General features: G+C 44.3%; 1 protein-coding gene across 2 annotated transcripts in view; it reads left to right on the top strand.

Moving 5' to 3' along the window:
• LOC139391176 (AFG2 AAA ATPase homolog A) overlaps window positions 1-16,422 on the top strand; it is a 123,422-nt gene extending 107,000 nt beyond the window's left edge. The window contains exon 17 of one of the 2 annotated variants that reach the window (XM_071138750.1): window positions 15,716-16,422. In XM_071138750.1, the coding sequence (XP_070994851.1) occupies window positions 15,716-15,892 (177 nt within the window). In that variant the 3' untranslated portion in view covers window positions 15,893-16,422. The remainder of the gene's footprint in view (window positions 1-15,715) is intronic. The other variant, XM_071138749.1, reaches the window with a different exon arrangement.
• Window positions 16,423-20,106: the final 3,684 nt, after the last annotated feature.

Raw genomic sequence — 20,106 nt, 5'->3', positions numbered from 1 at the left:
TCACGTTGTCTTGACAGAGAAACTGTGCAGTGCCGTTGAAGCCCTGACAAGCCCTACTACCTGTCAAGATGTTTTTCATGCTCTTGGTGGTTTAATGATGACACATCCTTCAGTGGCTATAAAATCAACTCCAGTTGTCCAAAATGTTCCAGTCGATCAAAATGTGGTTGCAAGGCCACATGGGTATTATGAAGAGGATTTGTCAATTCTGTGTCTAGGACCTTTTGGCCACTAACTTTTCTCTGGCTATTCTCTTGGAGATCTGATCAGAGGAACACAGCTGTCGAGGAATTTGCTTCTCTACATGACCTTTTAGGGATTTGAAGAGATCTGTTGAAAACATGTACCCCCACCCTCCTTTCTCCTCCCTCCTTCCCTCCATAGTTCCCCCACCCAAAAGCAGCTTAGAGCAGGCACCTGGAGAAGGTATGCGCTGGAAACCGATCCCTCGGTATCAGGTGTTGCATTTTACATCGGGGTGTTTGGGATAGAGCTTTCACCTCCCAGTGGAAAGTTTGCTATCTCTGTTTTCAGGTTCACTCTCGGTAACCCCACAACCCCCCCCCCCCCAGAAGTATGTGCTGCTTCGCACAACATGCACAAGCTTAAAGTCAATGGTCTGTGAGCTGTTACACACTTTGTTGTTGCCAGCGCTTTTGTAGTACCTTTGTATGTCAGGGGACATTTGGAAGCCATTTTCATGCTCCTCAATGCTCTAACTTAATAAGATAAATAACATGAACAAACTGTAATATAGCAAATCATTAGATGTAGTAATTCGATGAATCGGCTTGTAAATAAGTAGCTCTTGTGATCCAGTGTCTTTTGGTGGCCATAAGGTGGGATATATAGGTGGAATGGAGTGCTTAAAGGCATCTTGTCTATACTAAATATACTATAGCTCTCCTGAGGGTACGTGAACGTGAATAATCCTGGCATGACAGGTCATAAAAGCCTGCCGTGGTGCTATGCATCTGTTTGAAATGCTACTTAGCGGGGGTATTTGTCTTGGCACGGCGGGATTTCTGCAGAGGGCGGTGAGGCGTGCCATGGTGGATGGGCATCGGTCGTGTATCAAGCCCACGCTTCAGGGGAACAAGCTCGATGAGGGGCCCTTGTAAATCGTCCGGGCTCTTATTGAAATTGGAGGCCGGTTTGCCGAGTCATATTTCTCTCGCTCACACACAGCCTTCTCCCCCTCTCTCCTCTCTCTGCCAACTGAAGTACTAGAAACTCTTAAGAGAATGAGCAAGGACATTACTAAGCATTGAGTCTTGCGTTAGTTGTCAGACTTTGTGAGGAGAGAATATGATTTTGGCTTACACTTCACACAAAGTTGCAACAGTGTCATTAATGTGAAGTGTTGCCTAATTTTGTGTTTCTCATCTAAAGACCCTTTTGCATCCCAAGTCTTGATAGGGTAAGGTTGAATGGACTGGTAGAGTGACAAGACTGGCAGTTGTTGTCATGTCAGCTCCGAGCCAGAAGCCCTGTTAAAGTCACGTCTTCCACCCGGCAGGTTCCTGCCCAGAGTGACATCTGTTTTCCCCAAGTTTACACCCCCTAACCACCATACCCGTCCATCAGCACTGCTCCTGCCTTCACCATCCGCCTTCAGCCGTCCAACAAAGTAACATTCGATACTGTAATTGCATTGTGTTGTCATAAAGAGGGATTGCTGCTAGTCCGGAGGGAAGGGTGACGCGTTTCTTTTTCTCTTTTTTTTGATGATCAAGCCCTGACAGGAAGAATCCGAGGATTTATGTACTCCATCACATGTCCCGAGTCAGAGAGAGGCCAAATCCTTCAGCCTGGTGGAGACCTGTTGGCTCATTTAGCTTTGATAGAGGAGGCTTCTTTACTTGGAATCAGCATTGTTTCCCATGTTAGCCTGCGGGAGATTGCACGGGTGTCACGGAGAGGACGCACGTCAATAAGGGGTTCTCAGTTTTCCGGAGGACTCTGTGAACTTGGTTTAATCATAAATGGGCAGAGGTACATTGTGTGGACATCATATATGCCCAGTATGGGAACATTGTGAGGACATCATACAGGCCCAGTATGGGGACATTGTGGGGACATCATATATGCCCAGTATGGGGACATTGTGGGGACATCATACAGGCCCAGTATGGGGACATCATACAGGCCCAGTATGGAGACACTGTGGGGACATCATATAGGCCCAGTATGGGAACATTGTGGGGACATCATATAGGTCCAGTATGGGGACACTGTGGGGACATCATATAGGTCCAGTATGGGGACACTGTGGGGACATCATATAGGCCCAGTATGGAGACATTGTGGGGACATCATATAGACCCAGTGTGGGGACATTGTGGGGACATCATATAGGCCCAGTATGGGGACATCATATAGGCCTGCTGTGGGGACATTGTGGTTGATTAGGTGGATCCACATTTCATAGTTTTCCTGTTTACAGAAGGTAATTTATCCACGAAATCTCCTGCTGTCAAAATATCCACCATGTGTTGTGGACGTTCTGATGGCGCCGACAGAGATGGTCGCCTCGCTTCGCGTTCTTAGGAAACTATGCAGTATTTAGTTTTTTAAAAATGTATTATTTATTACACTGTTACCCCAGGAAATCTTAAGTCTTATTACATACAGCCCGGAAGAACTATTGGATATAAGAGCAACGTCAACTTACCAACATTACGACCAAGAATACGACTTTCCCGAAGCGGGTCCTCTGTTTGGACCACCACCCAGGACAATGGATCGGATCCCAGTAGGCGTCCCAAAACAATGGCGCCGCAGAAGGGGCAGACGGAGCGGTCTTCTGGTCAGGCTCTGTAGACGGGCACATCGCTCACCGCTCTCAAGTATACTACGAGCCAATGTCCAGTCTCTTAACAACAAAGTAGACGAAATTCGAGCAAGGGTTGCCTTCTAGAGCGACATCAGAGATTGTAATAGTCTCTGTTTCACAGAAACATGGCTCACTCAGCACACGTTATCAGAGTCGGTACAGTCACCCGGTTTCTTCACGCATCGCGCCGACAGAAACAAACATCTCTCTGGTAAGAAGGGCGGGGGTGTATGCCTTATGATTAACGAGTCGTGGTGTGATTATAACAACATACAGGAACTCAAGTGCTTTTTGTTCACCTGACTTAGAATTCCTTACAATCAAATGCCGTCCACAGACGACACAACCACACTGCCCTAACCCATCTGGACAAGAGGAATATGTTTGAAGGCTGTTCATCGATTACAGCTCAGCATTTAGCACCATAGTACCCTCCAAACGGCGCAGCAGCGCCTCTTCAACCTCAGGAGGCTGAAGAAATTTGGTTTGTCACCAAAAACACTCAAACTTTTACAGATGCACAATCGAGAGCATCCTGTCGGGCTGTATCACCCACCGCCTGTTACGGCAACTGCTCCGCCCACAACCGTAGTGCACTACAGAGAGTAGTGCGGTCTGCACAAGGTATCACCGGGGGCAAACTACCTGCCCTCCAGGACACCTACACCACCCGATGTCACAGGAAGGCCAAAAAGATCATCAAGGACAACAACCACCCGAGCCCCTGCCTGTTCACCCCACTATCATCCAGAAGGCGAGGTCAGTACAGGTGCATCAAAACTGGGACCGAGAGACTGAAAAACAGCTTCTATCTCAAGGCCATCCGACTGTTAAACAGCCATGACTAACATTGAGTGGCTGCTTCCAACAAGTGAAATTGTTAGATTACTTGTTAGATATTACTGCACGGACGGACCTAGAAGCACAAGCATTTCACTACAATCGCATTAACATCTGCTAACCATGTGTGTGCGACCAATAACATTGATTTCATTTGATTTAGATTTATTTGAGGAAACGGTAAAGATTGCTTAACAATACCAGCCATCCAAAACCAATGTATGACTTCGAAATATCAAAATGCCTCGTATACTCAATCTGTAGGTGGAAAGACTTTGAAATAACATTGATGTTATGGAGGGGGAGAAAGAAAACCACAAAAAAACACCATAATATAATTTGTTTTCCAAGCAGGAAGATAAATGGCTTCCTCTTAACACCTGTTGTGGTTGTTCTTCTGCCCTGTTCCCCAACAAAGATTTATGACCCCATATTTGTTGTTGCAAAGATGTTTTATTATCAAGGACACCCAGAAGAATGCATCAACAAAGCTGTTGCTGTTTTAATAGCATTAAGATTCAATGTAGACTCAATGACGCAAGTGTACGTCTGGCCTCTGCTGATCAGAGATTGATAGATTAATTCCCAATGTTGACCAAGAAAATATGCATATGTTGCGTTTGTTCGAGGCCAAAACGTAGGTGAGTTTTATAAATCTGTGAGCTTTTAAATGCACAGTATAATTTTGCCACAGCGAACCACTATTGTTTTGACATTTTCCGACCATAGGAAGCAGGAAGAGATTGCCAAAAAATATGTGCATATAATATTCAATTTACTACCCCGGCAATTATGTCAGATTGTCTGGAACGAATAGCTGTTTACCTCTCTAATTCTTGTTATAAAGTCATCTTTTTCCTTTTCATTCAGAGTCCTGGCTGTCAAAATGGGAGACGTATGAAAAGGAAAGACTTCCAGCTCTGCCTTTTTGCATTTATATATAAAGACCTTGCTGTGGTCTCGGTCCAAGTACACGCGTGGCACAAATTACATTTTTCCTGGGAAATATGAACCACTCAAGTGTACTTATTGTAATGTTTCTCTTGGCTTGGGGTAGAGGCAGGAGGGAGGGAAAGGGCGGAGAGAGAGCAGGAAGGATAGAGAAGGATGTTTACCCCTCCAGCATTAAGGAACCAGTAAAAAAAAAAATCCTAGGGCCTTTTGGATGGGAGAGGAGGCAAACTACAGTGAGCGAGAGAGAGATTGAGAAAGAGCGAAAAAAATAAGGAAAGAAGAAGACCAGCGCTTCAGCAATAGGAACTCCAGGAACCTGTAAAAAAAAAAGTGTATTGAGTTGGCCCCCCGGATCTTCCTCTTCTTACCCTGGCCTTAGGCCCCATAGGCCACTGTCAGGGGGAGGTGTGCCTGTTTCAGAGGCCCACACGGGCCGAGAGGTCAGGGGTCTGTAGTTAAACGCTGCACTGAGCAGCCCCCAGGAAGGCTAGTCTCTCGTTTAACACCTCGCAAACAGCTGTGGATTGGCCACTCCTTTGCCTTAAAAATCCTTCTTTAACCCCTGTCTCCTCCCCTTCATCTACACTGATTGAAGTGGATTTAACAAGTGACATCAGTAAGGGATCATAGCTTTCACCTGGATTCACCTGGTCAGTCTATGTCATGGAAAGAGCAGGTGTCCTTAATGTTTTATACACTCGGTGTATGTCGACAGTCCTTCCTCCAAAGGGCCATTACATTTTGTGAAATTCCCTAAACACATGGTATTTTCCTTGTCCTGGTTTCATGAGGAATTGTGAGAATATTGGTGATACTGTTGACTCTTACTTTTGTAGGGTGTTCCACTTAGCCATTGCTTTGAAAATGTTTGTGTCTCTGTGTGCCAACATGTTCCCATTCAAAATGTAATTGTACCCTTATGTCTATGCCTTTTAGCCATACTCTTATTCAGCTGTACTGGCCAGAACAATTGGGATCAAATATCTTTTTCAAGGGCCTCGTAATTAACTCTGTGCTATCAGTCTGGAATTGATAGCATTGAAGCCGTTTTGGCCAATGGGCGTTGCGCATAAGAAATTCGAAAGCAATTGGATCACCTTTGACAAAAAAAATCCGAAAACAGAAGCCGCAGCGCAACATTTTCTAGGTTTAAAGAGAAGTTGTCATCTTCAACCTAGGGCATTTTGAGGAAGTAAAACATGCACTTGTTGTCTTTCCAGAGAACGGCACATCGAACACCAGGATAATGAGCCCAAAAACAAAAGGGCAACAAAACATTATATAGTACCAGTACCAGTCAAAAGTTTGGACACACCTACTCATTCCAGGGTTTTTCTTTGTTTACTAATTTATACATTATAGAATAATAGTGAAGACATCAAAGCAATGAAATAACACATATGGAATCATGTAGTAACCAAAAAAGTGTTAAGCAAATCAATATATATATATTTTCTATTTGAGATTCTTCAACGTAGCCAATATGTGCCTTGATGACAGCTTTGCAAACTCTTTGCATTCTCTCAACCTGCATTTCAATTAACAGGTGTGCCTTGTTAAAAGTGATTCCATATTTGGTATTTCATAGTTTCGATGTCTTCACTATTATTCTATAATGTAGAAAATTGTAAAAAAAGAAAGAAAGAAAGAAAAACCCTTGAATGAGTAGGTATCCAAACGTTTGATTGGTACTGTACATACATGCATAACGTGCTGTGTGTCAACGTGAGACTAACAGAAATAAAGTAACCTACTAATGTTTTTGCCAAACCATAGCGATGATAGAGATTAGCCTACTGCATCGAATTCAATACAGTGATCGTCTTGCTACAGTAACCTCTGATTGCCTACAGTTTATTGAACCTTCTTGCCATTTATATGCTGTGGCATAGAATGGAGCATGTATGATAGGGAGCAGAGTCTATTTTTTCAACTTTTTAACTGTCATGTAAAGCTTTATATTTAGCTATCACCTCGTAAATATGACTTTACATGTTGTTCTCCTACTGTTAACTGCCTGTCAACAACGGAGCTTCGCGTTCGCCACCGCCATAGTTCATCAGAGGAAGCAGCAGTGATGGGACAAGGCGGAGCTAAGAAGCATGCCTTCTCAGCCCTACCAGACTGATATCCATGCAGCGTTTAATGTAATCTTGTGGGATTAGGTGGCTTGTGAGGCTACCATGTTACCCATACGATTTAAAACAATTTTAGAATAGAGGATGGGCACGGACGTTGTGAATTTTGCTTACCATGTGATCAGGACTGTGTAAACATGTGAGCACAACACGCAAACACACACACACACTCAGGGGCAGAGTAGTGCCATAGAGAGGGGTCTCCAGGTCGCTCCAGTGTGGGCATGTTTAGTAAATATGCCATCTCTTCCTTCCCAGCGCTGGGGAGAATGTGCCGCTTTCATTCACCTGATTACCCGGCGAGGACAAATATGCCCTTCAAAGTGAGGCACTGTTTCCCCCCTTACACGCCACGGCCGCCTCGTCCCAGAGCCTCGACACAGGTGCTATTCCACACGGGCCTTTCCTAAACAGTGTGGAGGTGAGGAGGGGGGGGGACCCTTCTGAAAGAGTTTCGTAATCTCAACTGATTGGTCAGCATCAGCTATGACAGCTGTTTTATAGGTTCTGGATTAGAGCGATTGATGGTAGTAATGCGCTAGTTATGGGGGTAGTAATGCGCTAGGGATGGACCTCATAACAGCCAAGTCACCCCTGCTTTGAAAGTTATTCTGGGGGGCGAAAGAGAGAACCAAACACTGTGTGGTCTTGAAACGAGCACCCGTCCCATTTTTCAGCCATGTTTTCTATGGAATCTGAATCCCGTGACTCTTCTCCTTCTCCTTTATGGTTGTGCGGTATGTTTCCATTCACGTCTTCCCCCCCCCCCCAACTCATACACTCCTCACCACTCTCCTCAACTTAACCAGCCTGCCTTTTAATCTTAAATACTGTAGGTTTCACATGGGTTGTGGACAGGCCTTGTTTCTCTTGGCAGCCTGCTGTCACTGCACACTTCCTCTTTGCCTTCTTGGAAAATGAAACATTTTATTTCTGGTTGGAGCGTGACGCTGTTTGATTTCTATATTATTTAATTTCCTCTCCGAATGTCGGATGCAGTGGGGACTATTTTTCTTAAAAGGGGGAGTCAATATTTTTGGCGTTGGCCTAAGAACTTCTTCATGAGCCAATATCATCACTGTGTGTGTGTGTGTGTGTGTGTGTGTGTGTGTGTGTGTGTGTGTGTGTGTGTGTGTGTGTGTGTGTGTGTGTGTGTGTGTGTGTGTGTGTGTGTGTGTGTGTGTGTGTGTGTGTGTGTGTGTGTGTGTGTGTGTGTGTGTGTGTGTGTGTTTGATAGCAAGAGAGCTGGGACAAGTGTTGGTGTAATGCAGAGCCTAAGGACACAGGGCCGGCTCGAAAGTTACTACGCTGCCTGGCCTCGTTGATATGCTGCAGGAGCAGGTAGCCACCAAACCAGCCCCTAATTAAGGCTTTTTGATACTGGGACTGAGCGGCTTTGTTGAAGTAGGAAGCGACGGCATACTGGGTGGGTTTGACCTGAGCCCGTTGGTATGCGCTGCCGGTTAGCTTCTTCATCCAATCCTGAAAACATTTCTGTGCACACTTGTATTACTGAAACTGGAATGGAAACTAAAAATGTTGTTGAATGTTATGAAAAGAAATGGAGAGAGTTTTTCGTACAACTGACACATGACAAATATGGGAATCCGCGAGGCCACATTTTCTATGTAAAGGAACACCGACAGAATCCCAATGAATACAGTCTGTAGTGTGTGTGTGTGTACATAAGTGTGTGTGAATGTCTGTAAGTGTGCATTGAGTGTTAGGCAGGTGTTACTTCCATTACAAGGCAGGGAATCGGATGGGGATAACACACACACAGCCAACAGCCAGTGGAGGAGGGAATCGGATGGGGATAACACACACACAGCCAACAGCCAGTGGAGGAGGGAATCGGATGGGGATAACACACACACACACAGCCAACAGCCAGTGGAGGAGGTAATCGGATGGGGATAACACACACACAGCCAACAGCCAGTGGAGGAGGGAATCGGATGGGGATAACACACACACAGCCAACAGCCAGTGGAGGAGGGAAGCGGTTGCAGGAGCATGTCCAGAGGCCACTGAAGTATCTGGGGCTCGTGTTGTGGCGGTCTGACTCCAAGCAAGGGAAATGAGAAAAGCCTCAAGCCTGAAGGAAAAATGCCCGTGCGCGTGCCAAAGCTGATGTCATGGCGTTAAACAACTCCTCACAACAGCACTGAGGGCCGGCCGCCCTCCCTGCACTGAGCTAAAAAGACCATGCTTAGCCCTATGCCATTTAAGCTGGAGATCCAAATTGCTTTTCCTGCCCCTTCCAATTAAATGACCAACAAAGAACTGAACTAAATGTGACTACCAACCTGCAGCAACGTATCATTATGGTCTACCAGAGGGCCCCCCCCCCCCCCCCCCCCCCCCTCGCCTCTTACGGTCGGGAAATATGATGACAGATTGTAAATCGTCTGCGTAATCACTTCTTCGGATCGCATTTTCCTTATTTTCGCGCACGACAGGCATCATTCGCAAAGAGGGGTTTTGGGAGCAGCGGAGGAGGAGATCAAATCAGCTGAACGAGTGGAAACAAGGATGTGGTCGGAGTTCAATCAGGCGGTTGTGTGTCTTTTCCCTGTCTAGATCACTGGGGTCCAGGCCACTCGAATGACTTCTTTATTCATCACTTTGACCGACGTGGAGAGTCCCAGAGCCTCCCTTAATTAGATGTACGTTGTGGTTGGTATTCAAACATGGCTGCCAAGAGTGCGTTACACTCATAAGGTGATTGTTGTGAGGCCACGACTACGTCAAATAAACAGTCTTTCATCAGAAATAAATATCTGTGTGTGTGTGTGTGTGTGTGGAACACAGGTTTCATGGATGCGATATTAACAAAGGGTTATTAACGTCATCGTTACAGAAAGTGTATATTTAGGTTGGGATCTAATAGAAGAACAAGATCTTGTGATTGGACAGATACAGTATATAGGCTACATTTAAAACTAACGCATTGGCTCACTCTGCATCGAATACTCTTTACAGTTGTTGTTTTTGTGGTCATAACCTGTTTTTGGAAAATGCTACTAAATAGACCTGGTCCTAGGTGGTCTTTGATGGCTGTTACTGCACCGCCAGCCAGATATCCAAAGTACTCGCCACATCTCCAACGAATGGCTGCTGCAATGCATCAGTTTAGTCCCTCCATATATTTAAGTGATTGCTGACATAATTTATGAAGGGAATGAAAAATAAAGTCTGCATTGCAATAAATTTTAAAAAACGATCCATAATTTAGCCTGGGCTGCCACCGCCCCCTTCATTTCATTGCTGTGCGTTTGCATTTTTTTTTTGTCCCTCTCTCTGAAGGCGGGGGGCCCAGCTTTAAGGGGTTGTGTTGGCTCGGGGCCTGGAATTTCTTCACGTTTACAAACAAACTGCTTTTTGCTCACCCTGTTTGCCTTTGTGGCTTTTCAAATTGCGCATGGTAAACACACATGCAAGGAAAAAAGAAAAACTGCTGCGTTCAGCAGCGTATAGAGACCCCCCCTAAATGAGAGAGATGAATACGTCAGTGTGTACTGCTATTGCTACAGTATATACTTGTTAGCAGCTCTGTTGGTTTGTCGAACTGGGGGGGGGGGGGCGACCTGCGTAAATAGCCAAATTACTTGTTGTTGAGTAATGGGATTGAGACGAGGCCCTTAACATGTCCCCTATGTCGGGAACAAAGTAAAAAAAAGAAAGAAATTGAAGACAATTGAGTTTGTGTTTTTGGGTCCATGTGTTTGTGCGTGGTGAAACTTCCTTCAATCATGTTGTTGAAGTCGCTCGCACCCCCCTCTTCCCCCTCTCTATTTCAATGTCCTCCCTCCTTAATTGAGGCCTGTGTTGCAAAACCTTCATTGTTTCACATCACCATTGACAACAAGCTAAATTATTTGAATGATGGGAAACTCTCAAAGACATTTAGTCCTGGACGCTGTTTACAGTGTCTGAATCATGTTGTTCGGCTGGCCCTGAACAAAGAAATCGCTCACTTCCTGACATCTGCCTAGCACCTGCCTTAGCCAAGTGAGCTAGCCCTGTCTTACACAACCGACATACTTCCTTGTACATACTCATCTCGAAAACTCCCCTTCCTGTCTTAAGACTCCAAACCATCCTATCCCCATCAAATATGTCAAATCAAATTGTATTGGTCACATACACATGGTTAGCAGATGTTAATGCGAGTGTAGCGAAATGATTGTGCTTATAGTTCCGACCATGCAGTAATATCTAACAAGTAGTCTAACAATTTCACAACAACTACAAGTTTAAACTACAAGTTTAAAGGAATGAATAAGAATATGTACACGATAAATATATGGATGAGCGATGGCCGAACGGCATAGGCAAGATGCAGTAGATGGTATAGAGTACAGTATATACATATGAGATGAGAAATGTAGGGTATGTAAACATTATATAAAGTGGCATTGTTTAAAGTGACTAGTGATACATTTATTACATCCAATTTTTAATTATTAAAGTGGCTAGAGATTTGAGGCAGTATGTTGACAGCAGCCACTCGATGTTAGTGATGGCTGTTTAACAGTCTGATGGCCTTGAGATAGAAGCTGTTTTTCAGTCTCTTGGTCCCAGCTTTGATGCACCTGTACTGACCTCGCCTTCTGGATGATAGCGGGGTGAACAGGCAATTGGCTCGGGTGGATGTTGTCCTTGATGATATTTTTGGCCTTCCTGTGACATCGGGTGCTGTAGGTGTCCTGGAGGGCAGGTAGTTTACCACCGATGATGCGTTGTGCAGACCTCACTACCCTCTGGAGAGCCAGAATTTGTGCGCGGAGTAGTTGCCGTACCAGGCGGGGGGGGATACAGCCCGACAGGATGCTCTCGATCGTGCATCTGTAAAAGTTTGTGAGCGTATTTGGTGACAAGCCAAATTTCTTCAGCCTCCTGAGGTTGAAGAGGCGCTGTTGCGCCTTCTTCACCACGCTGTCTGTGTGGGTGGACCATTTCAGTTTGTCCGTGATGTGTACACAGAGGAACTTAAAACTTTCCACCTTCTCCACTACTGTCCCGTCGATGTGGATAGGGGGGTGCTCCTTCTTCTGTTTCCTGAAGTACACGATCATCTCCTTTTCTTTGTTGACGTTGAGTGTGAGGTGATTTTCCTGACACCACACTCCGAGGGCCCTCACCTCCTCCCTGTAAGCCGTCTCGGCATTGTTGGCAATCAAGCCTACCACTGTAGTGTCGTCTGCAAACTTGATGATTGAGTTGGAGGCGTGCATGGCCACGCAGTCATGAACAGAGGGTACAGGAGACTGCTGACAATGCACCCTTGTGGGGCCCCAGTGTTGAGGATCAGCAGGGTGGAGATGTTGTTTCCTACCCTTACCACCTGGGGGCGGCCCGTCAGAAAGTCCAGGACCCAGTTGCACAGGGTGGGGTCGAGACCCAGGGTCTCGAGCTTAATGACGAGTTTGGAGGGTACTATGGTGTTAAATACTGAGCTTTAGTTGATGATCAGCATTCTTACATAGGTATTCCTCTTGTCCAGATGGGTTAGGGCAGTGTACAGTGTGATTGCGATTGTGTCATCTGTGGACCTATTGGGGTGGTAAGCAAATTGGAGTGGGTCTAGGGTGTCAGGTAGGGTGCAGGTGATATGGTCCTTGACTAGTCTCTCAAAGCACTTCATATTGACGGAAGTGAGTGCTACGGAGCGATTGTCGTTTATCTCAGTTACCTTAGCTTTCTTGGGAACAGGAACAATGGTGGCCCTCTTGAAGCATGTGGGAACAGCAGACTGGGATAGGGATTTATTGAATATGTCCGTAAACAACCCAGCCAGCTGGTCTGCCCATGCTTTGAGGACGCGGCTAGGGATGCCGTCTGGGCCGGCAGCCTTGCGAGGGTTAACACATTTAAATGTTTTACTCACGTTGGCTGCGGTGAAGGAGAGTCTGCAGGTTTTGGTAGCGGGCCGTGTCGGTGGCACTGTATTGTCCTCAAAGCGAGCAAAGAAGTTGTTAAGTTTGTCTAGGAGCAAGACATCGGGGTCCGCGGCGGGACTGGTTTTCTTTTTGTAGTCCGTGATTGGGGGGGGGGGGTGTACACGACTGGCGCGATGCGTGAAGAAACCAAGTGGCTATACCGACTCTGATAACGTATCCTGAGTGAGCCATATTTCCGTGAAACAGAGAATGTTACAATCTCTGATGTCGCTCTGGAAGGCAACCCTTGCTCTGATTTTTTCGACATTGGCTCGTAGTATACTCGGGAGTTGTGGGCGATGTGCCTGTCTACGGAGCCTGACCAGAAGGCCGCTCCGTCAACTATGTTGAGTAGAAGTTGAACTAGCAAAAACAGGCAAACAGTGCACACACAGATCTTTAGTGAGTCGTCGGAGAAGTGGATACTAATGGGTTATTACCATACCTGAGCGAATATGTGACCCTGGTGGATGCTGGTACCACAACTAATCTGTCAAAGTAGAAATACTCTTACAGTACTCACTCTTAAACAGACACACACATTTTTTACATTATATTTTAGTAAATTAGCAGACACTCTTATCCAGAGCGACTAAAAGTAGCAATTAGGGTTAAATGTTTTGTTCAAGGGCACATCAACATATTTTTCACCTAGTCGGCTCTGAGATTCGAACCAGCGACCTGGCCCAATATACACACAGGCAAAGTGGCTAAAGAGATTCTCCGGTACTTTTGTATACTTATTAGCCGGTAGTTCTGAAAGTTGAGCTCACGAGCCAAAAGTGGGCCCCGAAAATTGCCTACCACGTCACAATTACGCAGATATATGCACAACATCATTGCTCTCTCTCTCTCTCTCGCTCTGCTGTGTATGCATCTTACTAGCTGTCACTCAAATGGTGAAGCGCTGAAGCTCAATGGCTAGAACTCAAATTGCTAGGGGGCTGGCCCACATGAGGGAAAATGCAGGGGAAATGGTGCAGCACATCTTCCCAAAATGTTTGGGGGGGGGGGGGTTTCTTGGCTAATTGAGGTAAGACAGTAATTATACTCATAGTGCATGTATGAACTACACATTGACACATTCAGTCCAAAGTGGGAGGTTTAAAAAATGATTAGCAGTCACCAAAGTTCTGGAGCATGTCTTTAAGCAGCTATGGAGCTATTTTGCTACGAATTCCCTTCAGCTACAATATAAATAAATAAATATTCTTGTTGGCTGTTGCAACCCTCCTCCATTGTTGTTTTTCTGATCTAAGATCTGTTTTGTGGTTTTCTCCATAATGGTTAAGATTAGGAACGGAGATCTGTACCTTTCGCCGACTTCTACCCTGCAATGTCTGTCAATGTCAACAGTCTGCCATCTTGTTGCCAGCCTCTGTCCCATGGATGAGCTCAAGGGGAACCACTATTTTTATTTTCTCTTCACCCTTCCCATTACAATAAGGGGGTTATTCCTTTTAGGAATATTTTTTTTCGCCTCTTTAAGTTCTTTGAATCCTTAATTGTAGGGTACCCATTTGTGCTGTCCCCTTCTTGGAATGGGGAAAATATGCCAAGGGAATTTGTGAGGTCACCTTACAAATGGTTCAGTTTCCTCCACTTGAAATAGATTGAATACATTCGCAGCCTTTGCAGGTGTAATTATGCCCTCAACGTTTCAGTTCTGCTGTTCCGGACCGTCCGCATTTACAAAGCACCTCATAGTAGGAGTGCTGATCTAGGATCAGGTCCCCCCATGTCCCCCCATGTCCTTATGATCTAAAAGGCAGAACTGACCCTAAATCACCACGCATACACTGAGGGGCTTTATGAATATGGACCCAGATGGTTTGTGGAGGAAACCAGGACACCGTATAAGCCTAAATTTAGAATCGGGACGGGCATATCCGGTCCTGTAGGGCCAATGTGCACACAGGCTTTTGTTCCAGCCCAGCACTAACTCGCCTCCAGTGAGATTTCCGTATATAGGTCTTGTTTTCCAAACACATTGAGCCCTCTGTGGTTTCCCCTGGCATGGAGGGAGGTGGCGGTGTCAGCAGACCCCCCACCTACCACACCTGTTTTATAATATCCCACTGAATTAACGGTGATAAGACTAAGGCCCGGTGACTTTTTGAGGAGATTCTGTACACGCCGTGGGAGTGAGTCGTTTCCCGAAAATCCAGAGATGGCTGATGAACGCCAGACACCTTCTTCCCCACCCATGCCACCCTCTCTTCCAGAACTAGCGCTCTGTTCTACAGCACGACCTGCTCCAACGGAAACCAATCTGTCTTTCCAGTGACTGATAGCACTGTGTTGAGATTTGCAGGATATGTGCACCGTCAGTTCGCTCCACGGAACGACCCAAACCCTGAGCAACGTAAAGAATGTAAACTGCTGTGACTGCAAGGGAGGGAGGTGCAGGATTGGGAATATGTATGTATGTATGTTTTCAATTAAACAGAATGAATTGCCCTCTTAAGTCAAATGTTATTTATTGCAATAAAATGTGCAATCTGAATTAATACAAAATTATGGTATGTGTGTGTTCTGCATATCAGATACTTTTTCTACTGTGTGTGTGTGTGTGTGTGTGTGTGTAACCCTGTAATAACCGTACAAATGTGTAAATTAAACTATTAGATCACAACCTAAATTCTATTTTTATTCCAATGGTCATGATTTGGTCAACCTCGTTTTGTCGAGATTCATTATTGACCTGTTCACCACAGCCTAGGGCGCTGTTTCCTAATTCCAGTCCTCAAGTATCCCCAACAATACTCATTTTTATTGTAGCCCTGGACAAGCACACCTGAATCAACTTGTCAGCTACTCATTAAGCCCCAAATGAGTTGAATGAGGTATGTTTGTCCCGGCTACAACAAAAAATGTGTGCTGTTGGGGTTACTCGAGGACTGGCGGTGGGAAACACTGGCCTAGTGGCTGTGGATGCTAGCATGATTTTAAATAGTCGTAATCTGGCCGTCTGACAGCCCTGTATCTGTTTCCTGTCGCAGATAACGGCAGTATGCAGAGAGGCTGCCCTGCTGGCCCTGCAAGAGGACATCAAAGCACAGCTCATCATGGGGAGACACTTTGAAAGCGCCCTGAACACCGTGAAGCCTCGAGTTCCAGACTCTCTCATCCAGTCGTATATCAACTATCAACAGCAACGCGGCCTGCGCTTCTTCTGACGTCAGCGTGGAAAAATTCCAAACCTGCGAGAGGAGTCTTTGCTAGAATAAGCAGTAGGCCTACAGGACATACTGCATATAGTTACTGTAAATACCGTTATCCACTGAAGTCGCAAGGGTTTCCAAATGGACATTACATCAGTGAATAGGCGGCAGCGTTTCCCAAACTCGGTCCCGGGGACCCCAAGGGTTGCACATTTTAGTTTTTTTTGTTCCATAGCACTACACAGCTGATTCAAATAATCAACTCATCATCAAGCTTTGATTGTTTGATTCAGCTGTGTAGTGCTAGGGCAAAAACCAATATGGACCCTTGGGGTCCCCGGGACCGAGTTTGGGAAACACTGGATTAGGGGGAAACAATAGGCGAGAATAGCCCATGGTGATTGAACCATTATGCTACTTTGTAATGCGCTCATTTATTCTAGGTCACCAAAAATAACCTAAATTCTCGACAAAATTGTTATTTACAAACCTGTGCTCCCTGAAATGCAATATTAGGCTACAATGTAATAAATTAATTGTTTCTCTATATGCTTGTTAATGCTTTTTATTATGTTATCCTCATAAGACAAATTTAATATATTAGGCATGGGTACACACGCAAAAAGATTACCGTGCAGAAAAATAACCAACATTTATACATTTTTCAAGGGCTCTTCAATGGGCAATTTTCAAAGCAAAAGTTATGGGTCTAAATCAAGGTGTCACAAAAAAAAAAAAACATTCCCCTCCCTCCCCCTCTCCACAAAGTTGCAAATATTTTCACATGACCCTCCCCTTGTACTGTGAAGTAAATTGAACACCCTCGCACCTCATAGAATTAACTCAATAATGTTAACGACCGCAAATAACAAATGTAGCAATCCTGTGTTTATAAACGTGGATATGGACTGGGCCACTTCAGCATGCTTTTGTTTCACAGTTGATGCCATGCAGGGCTACGGGCCAGAAGGTTGAGGGTTCGCCGACCACCACAGATGAGCTCACTCTCCCTGCTGCCTGTTTCATTATTTTACGATCAGAGCCGGCTGCAGACAATGATCAACTAGGGGGAAATTAGATTTTCAACATATTTACAATTATATAAAATAATACATTTTTCACCAACAGGTTTCTGTGCCAATGCAACACACAACCAATAAACAAAGTATACCGACTACGAGCACTTCAATGTCATGGTTTGCGTTTTCAACACCACAATAAATAGACTATGTCAATCTCGACAAAAAGAACATACATCCGTCCCTACCTTGTAGGCTTACCCAGTATAAAAGGCTTGGCTTGACAATGTCCGAATGTCATTGAACATTTTGGTGTTTTGTAACAGATGTCTCTTTCCATTCATCAATTGGCCACTGCACAGTTTGGATTGATTGATTGATATTATTCGTCATTTAAAAAAAATGCATATATAAACACAAATACTTTTTTTTAAGTGACCGGGATTGCACAATAAAGTCAGACTTATTTCCATTGTGGTCCTTATTTTTTTTTACATAAATACATATACAACTACATAGATATAGACACATTACAGAGATAGAGATTAAAAAATGATCAACCTCTAGATGAGTATGGGGGGGGGGAGTTTAAGTACAATTCGTACAAGCTTGTTTGGCTTGTAGCTTATTCTTTAGATGCTTGGGGCTGCTGGTGAACCGTGATGTGCAGCATAATCAAAGTGGCACTGGACTAGCACACTTGCCAGAGTCTTTAGGGTATCGATAGCTAGATTTCTGTACAATTGGTGACAGATTTTCATGTGAGTATTCTAAAATCTTCATAAAAACAATATGTCATTTCAGAGTTTCCTTTAGGAAAATTTGGCGCCGGACAACATGACAGGGAGGATTTTAATCAACCGGACCTTTGAGAAATATAATGAACATCCATCTGCATTAAGATCCAATCTGGCACAGTCAGCGCCATCAATAAACGAGGGATATTGGTCAAATTAGCCACATTAACATGTCCTTAAAAACAGCCTTAAAACAAATTCCAAAAACACTATTCCTTGTGTTTCGGTGTGTAGGATATGAAGAACTTTATAGCCAATGTGTTGGTGTTAGGCTACTTTGCTATTAATTGTCCACCTCATGGTTCAACTGTCAGAGATTTGAGCACTAAATGCATCACGGCATTGCATGCAAAGGCCTATAAGCTTAGGTGTCCTTTGTTTGAAATTAATATTTGTATATATATATATATATATATATATAAAGGAGTAGAAGCTTAGGCCTAACCCGAGAGAGATAGAGATATGCTGGTGGTATGCTACAACACCGACATGCATTTATTTGCAGTTGAAGTCGGAAGTTTACATACACTGAGGTTTGAGTCATTAAAACTAGTTTCTCAACCACTCCATAAATTTCTCAAACTATAGTTTTGGCAAGTTGGTTAGGACATCTACTTTGTGCATGACACAAGTAATTTTTCCAACAATTGTTTACAGATTATTTCACTTATAATTCACTGTATCACAATTCCAGTGGGTCAGAAGTTTACATACACTAAATTGACTGCCTGTATACAGCTTGGAAAATTCCAGAAAATTATGTCATGGCTTTAGAAGTTTCTGACAGGCTAATTGACATCATTTGAGTCAATTGGAGGTGTACCTGTGGATGTATTTCAAGGCCTACCTTCAAACTCAGGGCCTCTTTGCTTGACATCATGGGAAATACAAAAGAAATCAGCCAAGACCTCGGGAAAAAAATTATAGACCTCCACGAGTCTGGTTCATCCTTGGGAGCAATTTCCAAATGCCTGAAGGTACCACGTTCATCTGTACCAACAATAGTGTGCAAGTATAAACATCATGGGAACACACAGCCGTCATACCGCTCAGGAAGGAGACGCGTTCTGTCTCCTAGAGATGAACTTACTTTGGTGCGAAAAGTGCAAATCAATCCCAGAACAACAGCAAAGGACCTTGTGAAGATGCTGGTGGAAACAGGTACAAAAGTATCTATATCCACAGTAAAACGAGTCCTATATCAACATAACCTGAAAGGCTGCTCAGCAAGGAAGAGGACACTGCTCCAAAACCGCCATAAAAAAAGCCAGACTACGGTTTGCAACTGCACGTGGGGACAAAGATCGTACTTTTTGGAGAAATCTCCTCTGGTCTGATGAAACAAAAAATAACTGTTTGGCCATAATGACCATCGTTATGTTTGGAGGAAAAGGGGGAGGCTTGCAAGCCGAAGAACACCATCCCAACCGTGAAGCACGGGTGTGGCAGCATCATGTTGTTGGGGTGCTTTGCTGCAGGAGGGGCTGGTGCACTTCACAAAATAGATGGCATCATGAGGACGGAAAATTATGTGGATATATTGAAGCAACATCTCAAGACATCAGTCAGGAAGTTAAAGCTTGGAGTCAAATGGGTCTTCCAAATGGACAATGACCCCAATCATACGTCCAAAGTTGTGGCAAAATGGCTGAAGGACAACAAAGTCAAGGTATTGGAGTGGCCATCACAAAGCCCTGACCTCAATCCCATATAATGTTTGTGGGCAGAACTGAAAAAGCATGTGCAAGCAAGGAGGCCTGCAAACCTGGCTCAGTTACACCAGCTCTGTCAGGAGCAATGGGGCAAAATTCACCCAACTTATTGTGGGAAGTTTGTGGAAGGCTACTCGAAATGTTTGACCCAAGTTAAACAATTTAAAGGCAATGTTACCAAATACTAATTGAATGTATGTAAACTTCTGACCCACTGGGAAGGTAATGAAAGAAATTAAAGCTGAAATAAATAATTCTCTCTACTATTATTCTGACATTTCCCATTCTTAAAATGAAGTGGTGATCCTAACTGACCTAAAACAGGGAATTTTTACTAGGATTAAATGTCAGGAATTTTGAAAAACGTGAGTTTAAATGTATTTGGCTAAGGTGTATGTAAACTTCTGACTTCAACTGTATGTCAGATGCCTACTGCGTCTGCTATACAGATAGACAACAGACAAGAGGGTAACTCGTTAATTTTCTATTACACGACCCTCCCCCATTACATTTCGATCTGCCCCTTTGATTATTGCACTGGGTGGACATTTTTAAGGAAAACGTTTGCAATTCAACTTTAATACTGTGCTTTACATTTGGTTTGCATTTGCGTATTGGATATATCCAGGGGGAGAAAAGGAAGCACGGATGGTATATTAATCATTGCATCCATGGAAAATCTGTTAATTACTGTAATCCTA

This window comes from Oncorhynchus clarkii, chromosome 31, assembly GCF_045791955.1.
Source record: "Oncorhynchus clarkii lewisi isolate Uvic-CL-2024 chromosome 31, UVic_Ocla_1.0, whole genome shotgun sequence".
Taxonomy (NCBI): domain Eukaryota; kingdom Metazoa; phylum Chordata; class Actinopteri; order Salmoniformes; family Salmonidae; genus Oncorhynchus; species Oncorhynchus clarkii.
Note: the sequence above shows the minus strand (reverse complement) of the source record. Positions and strands in the feature narration are given on the sequence as shown.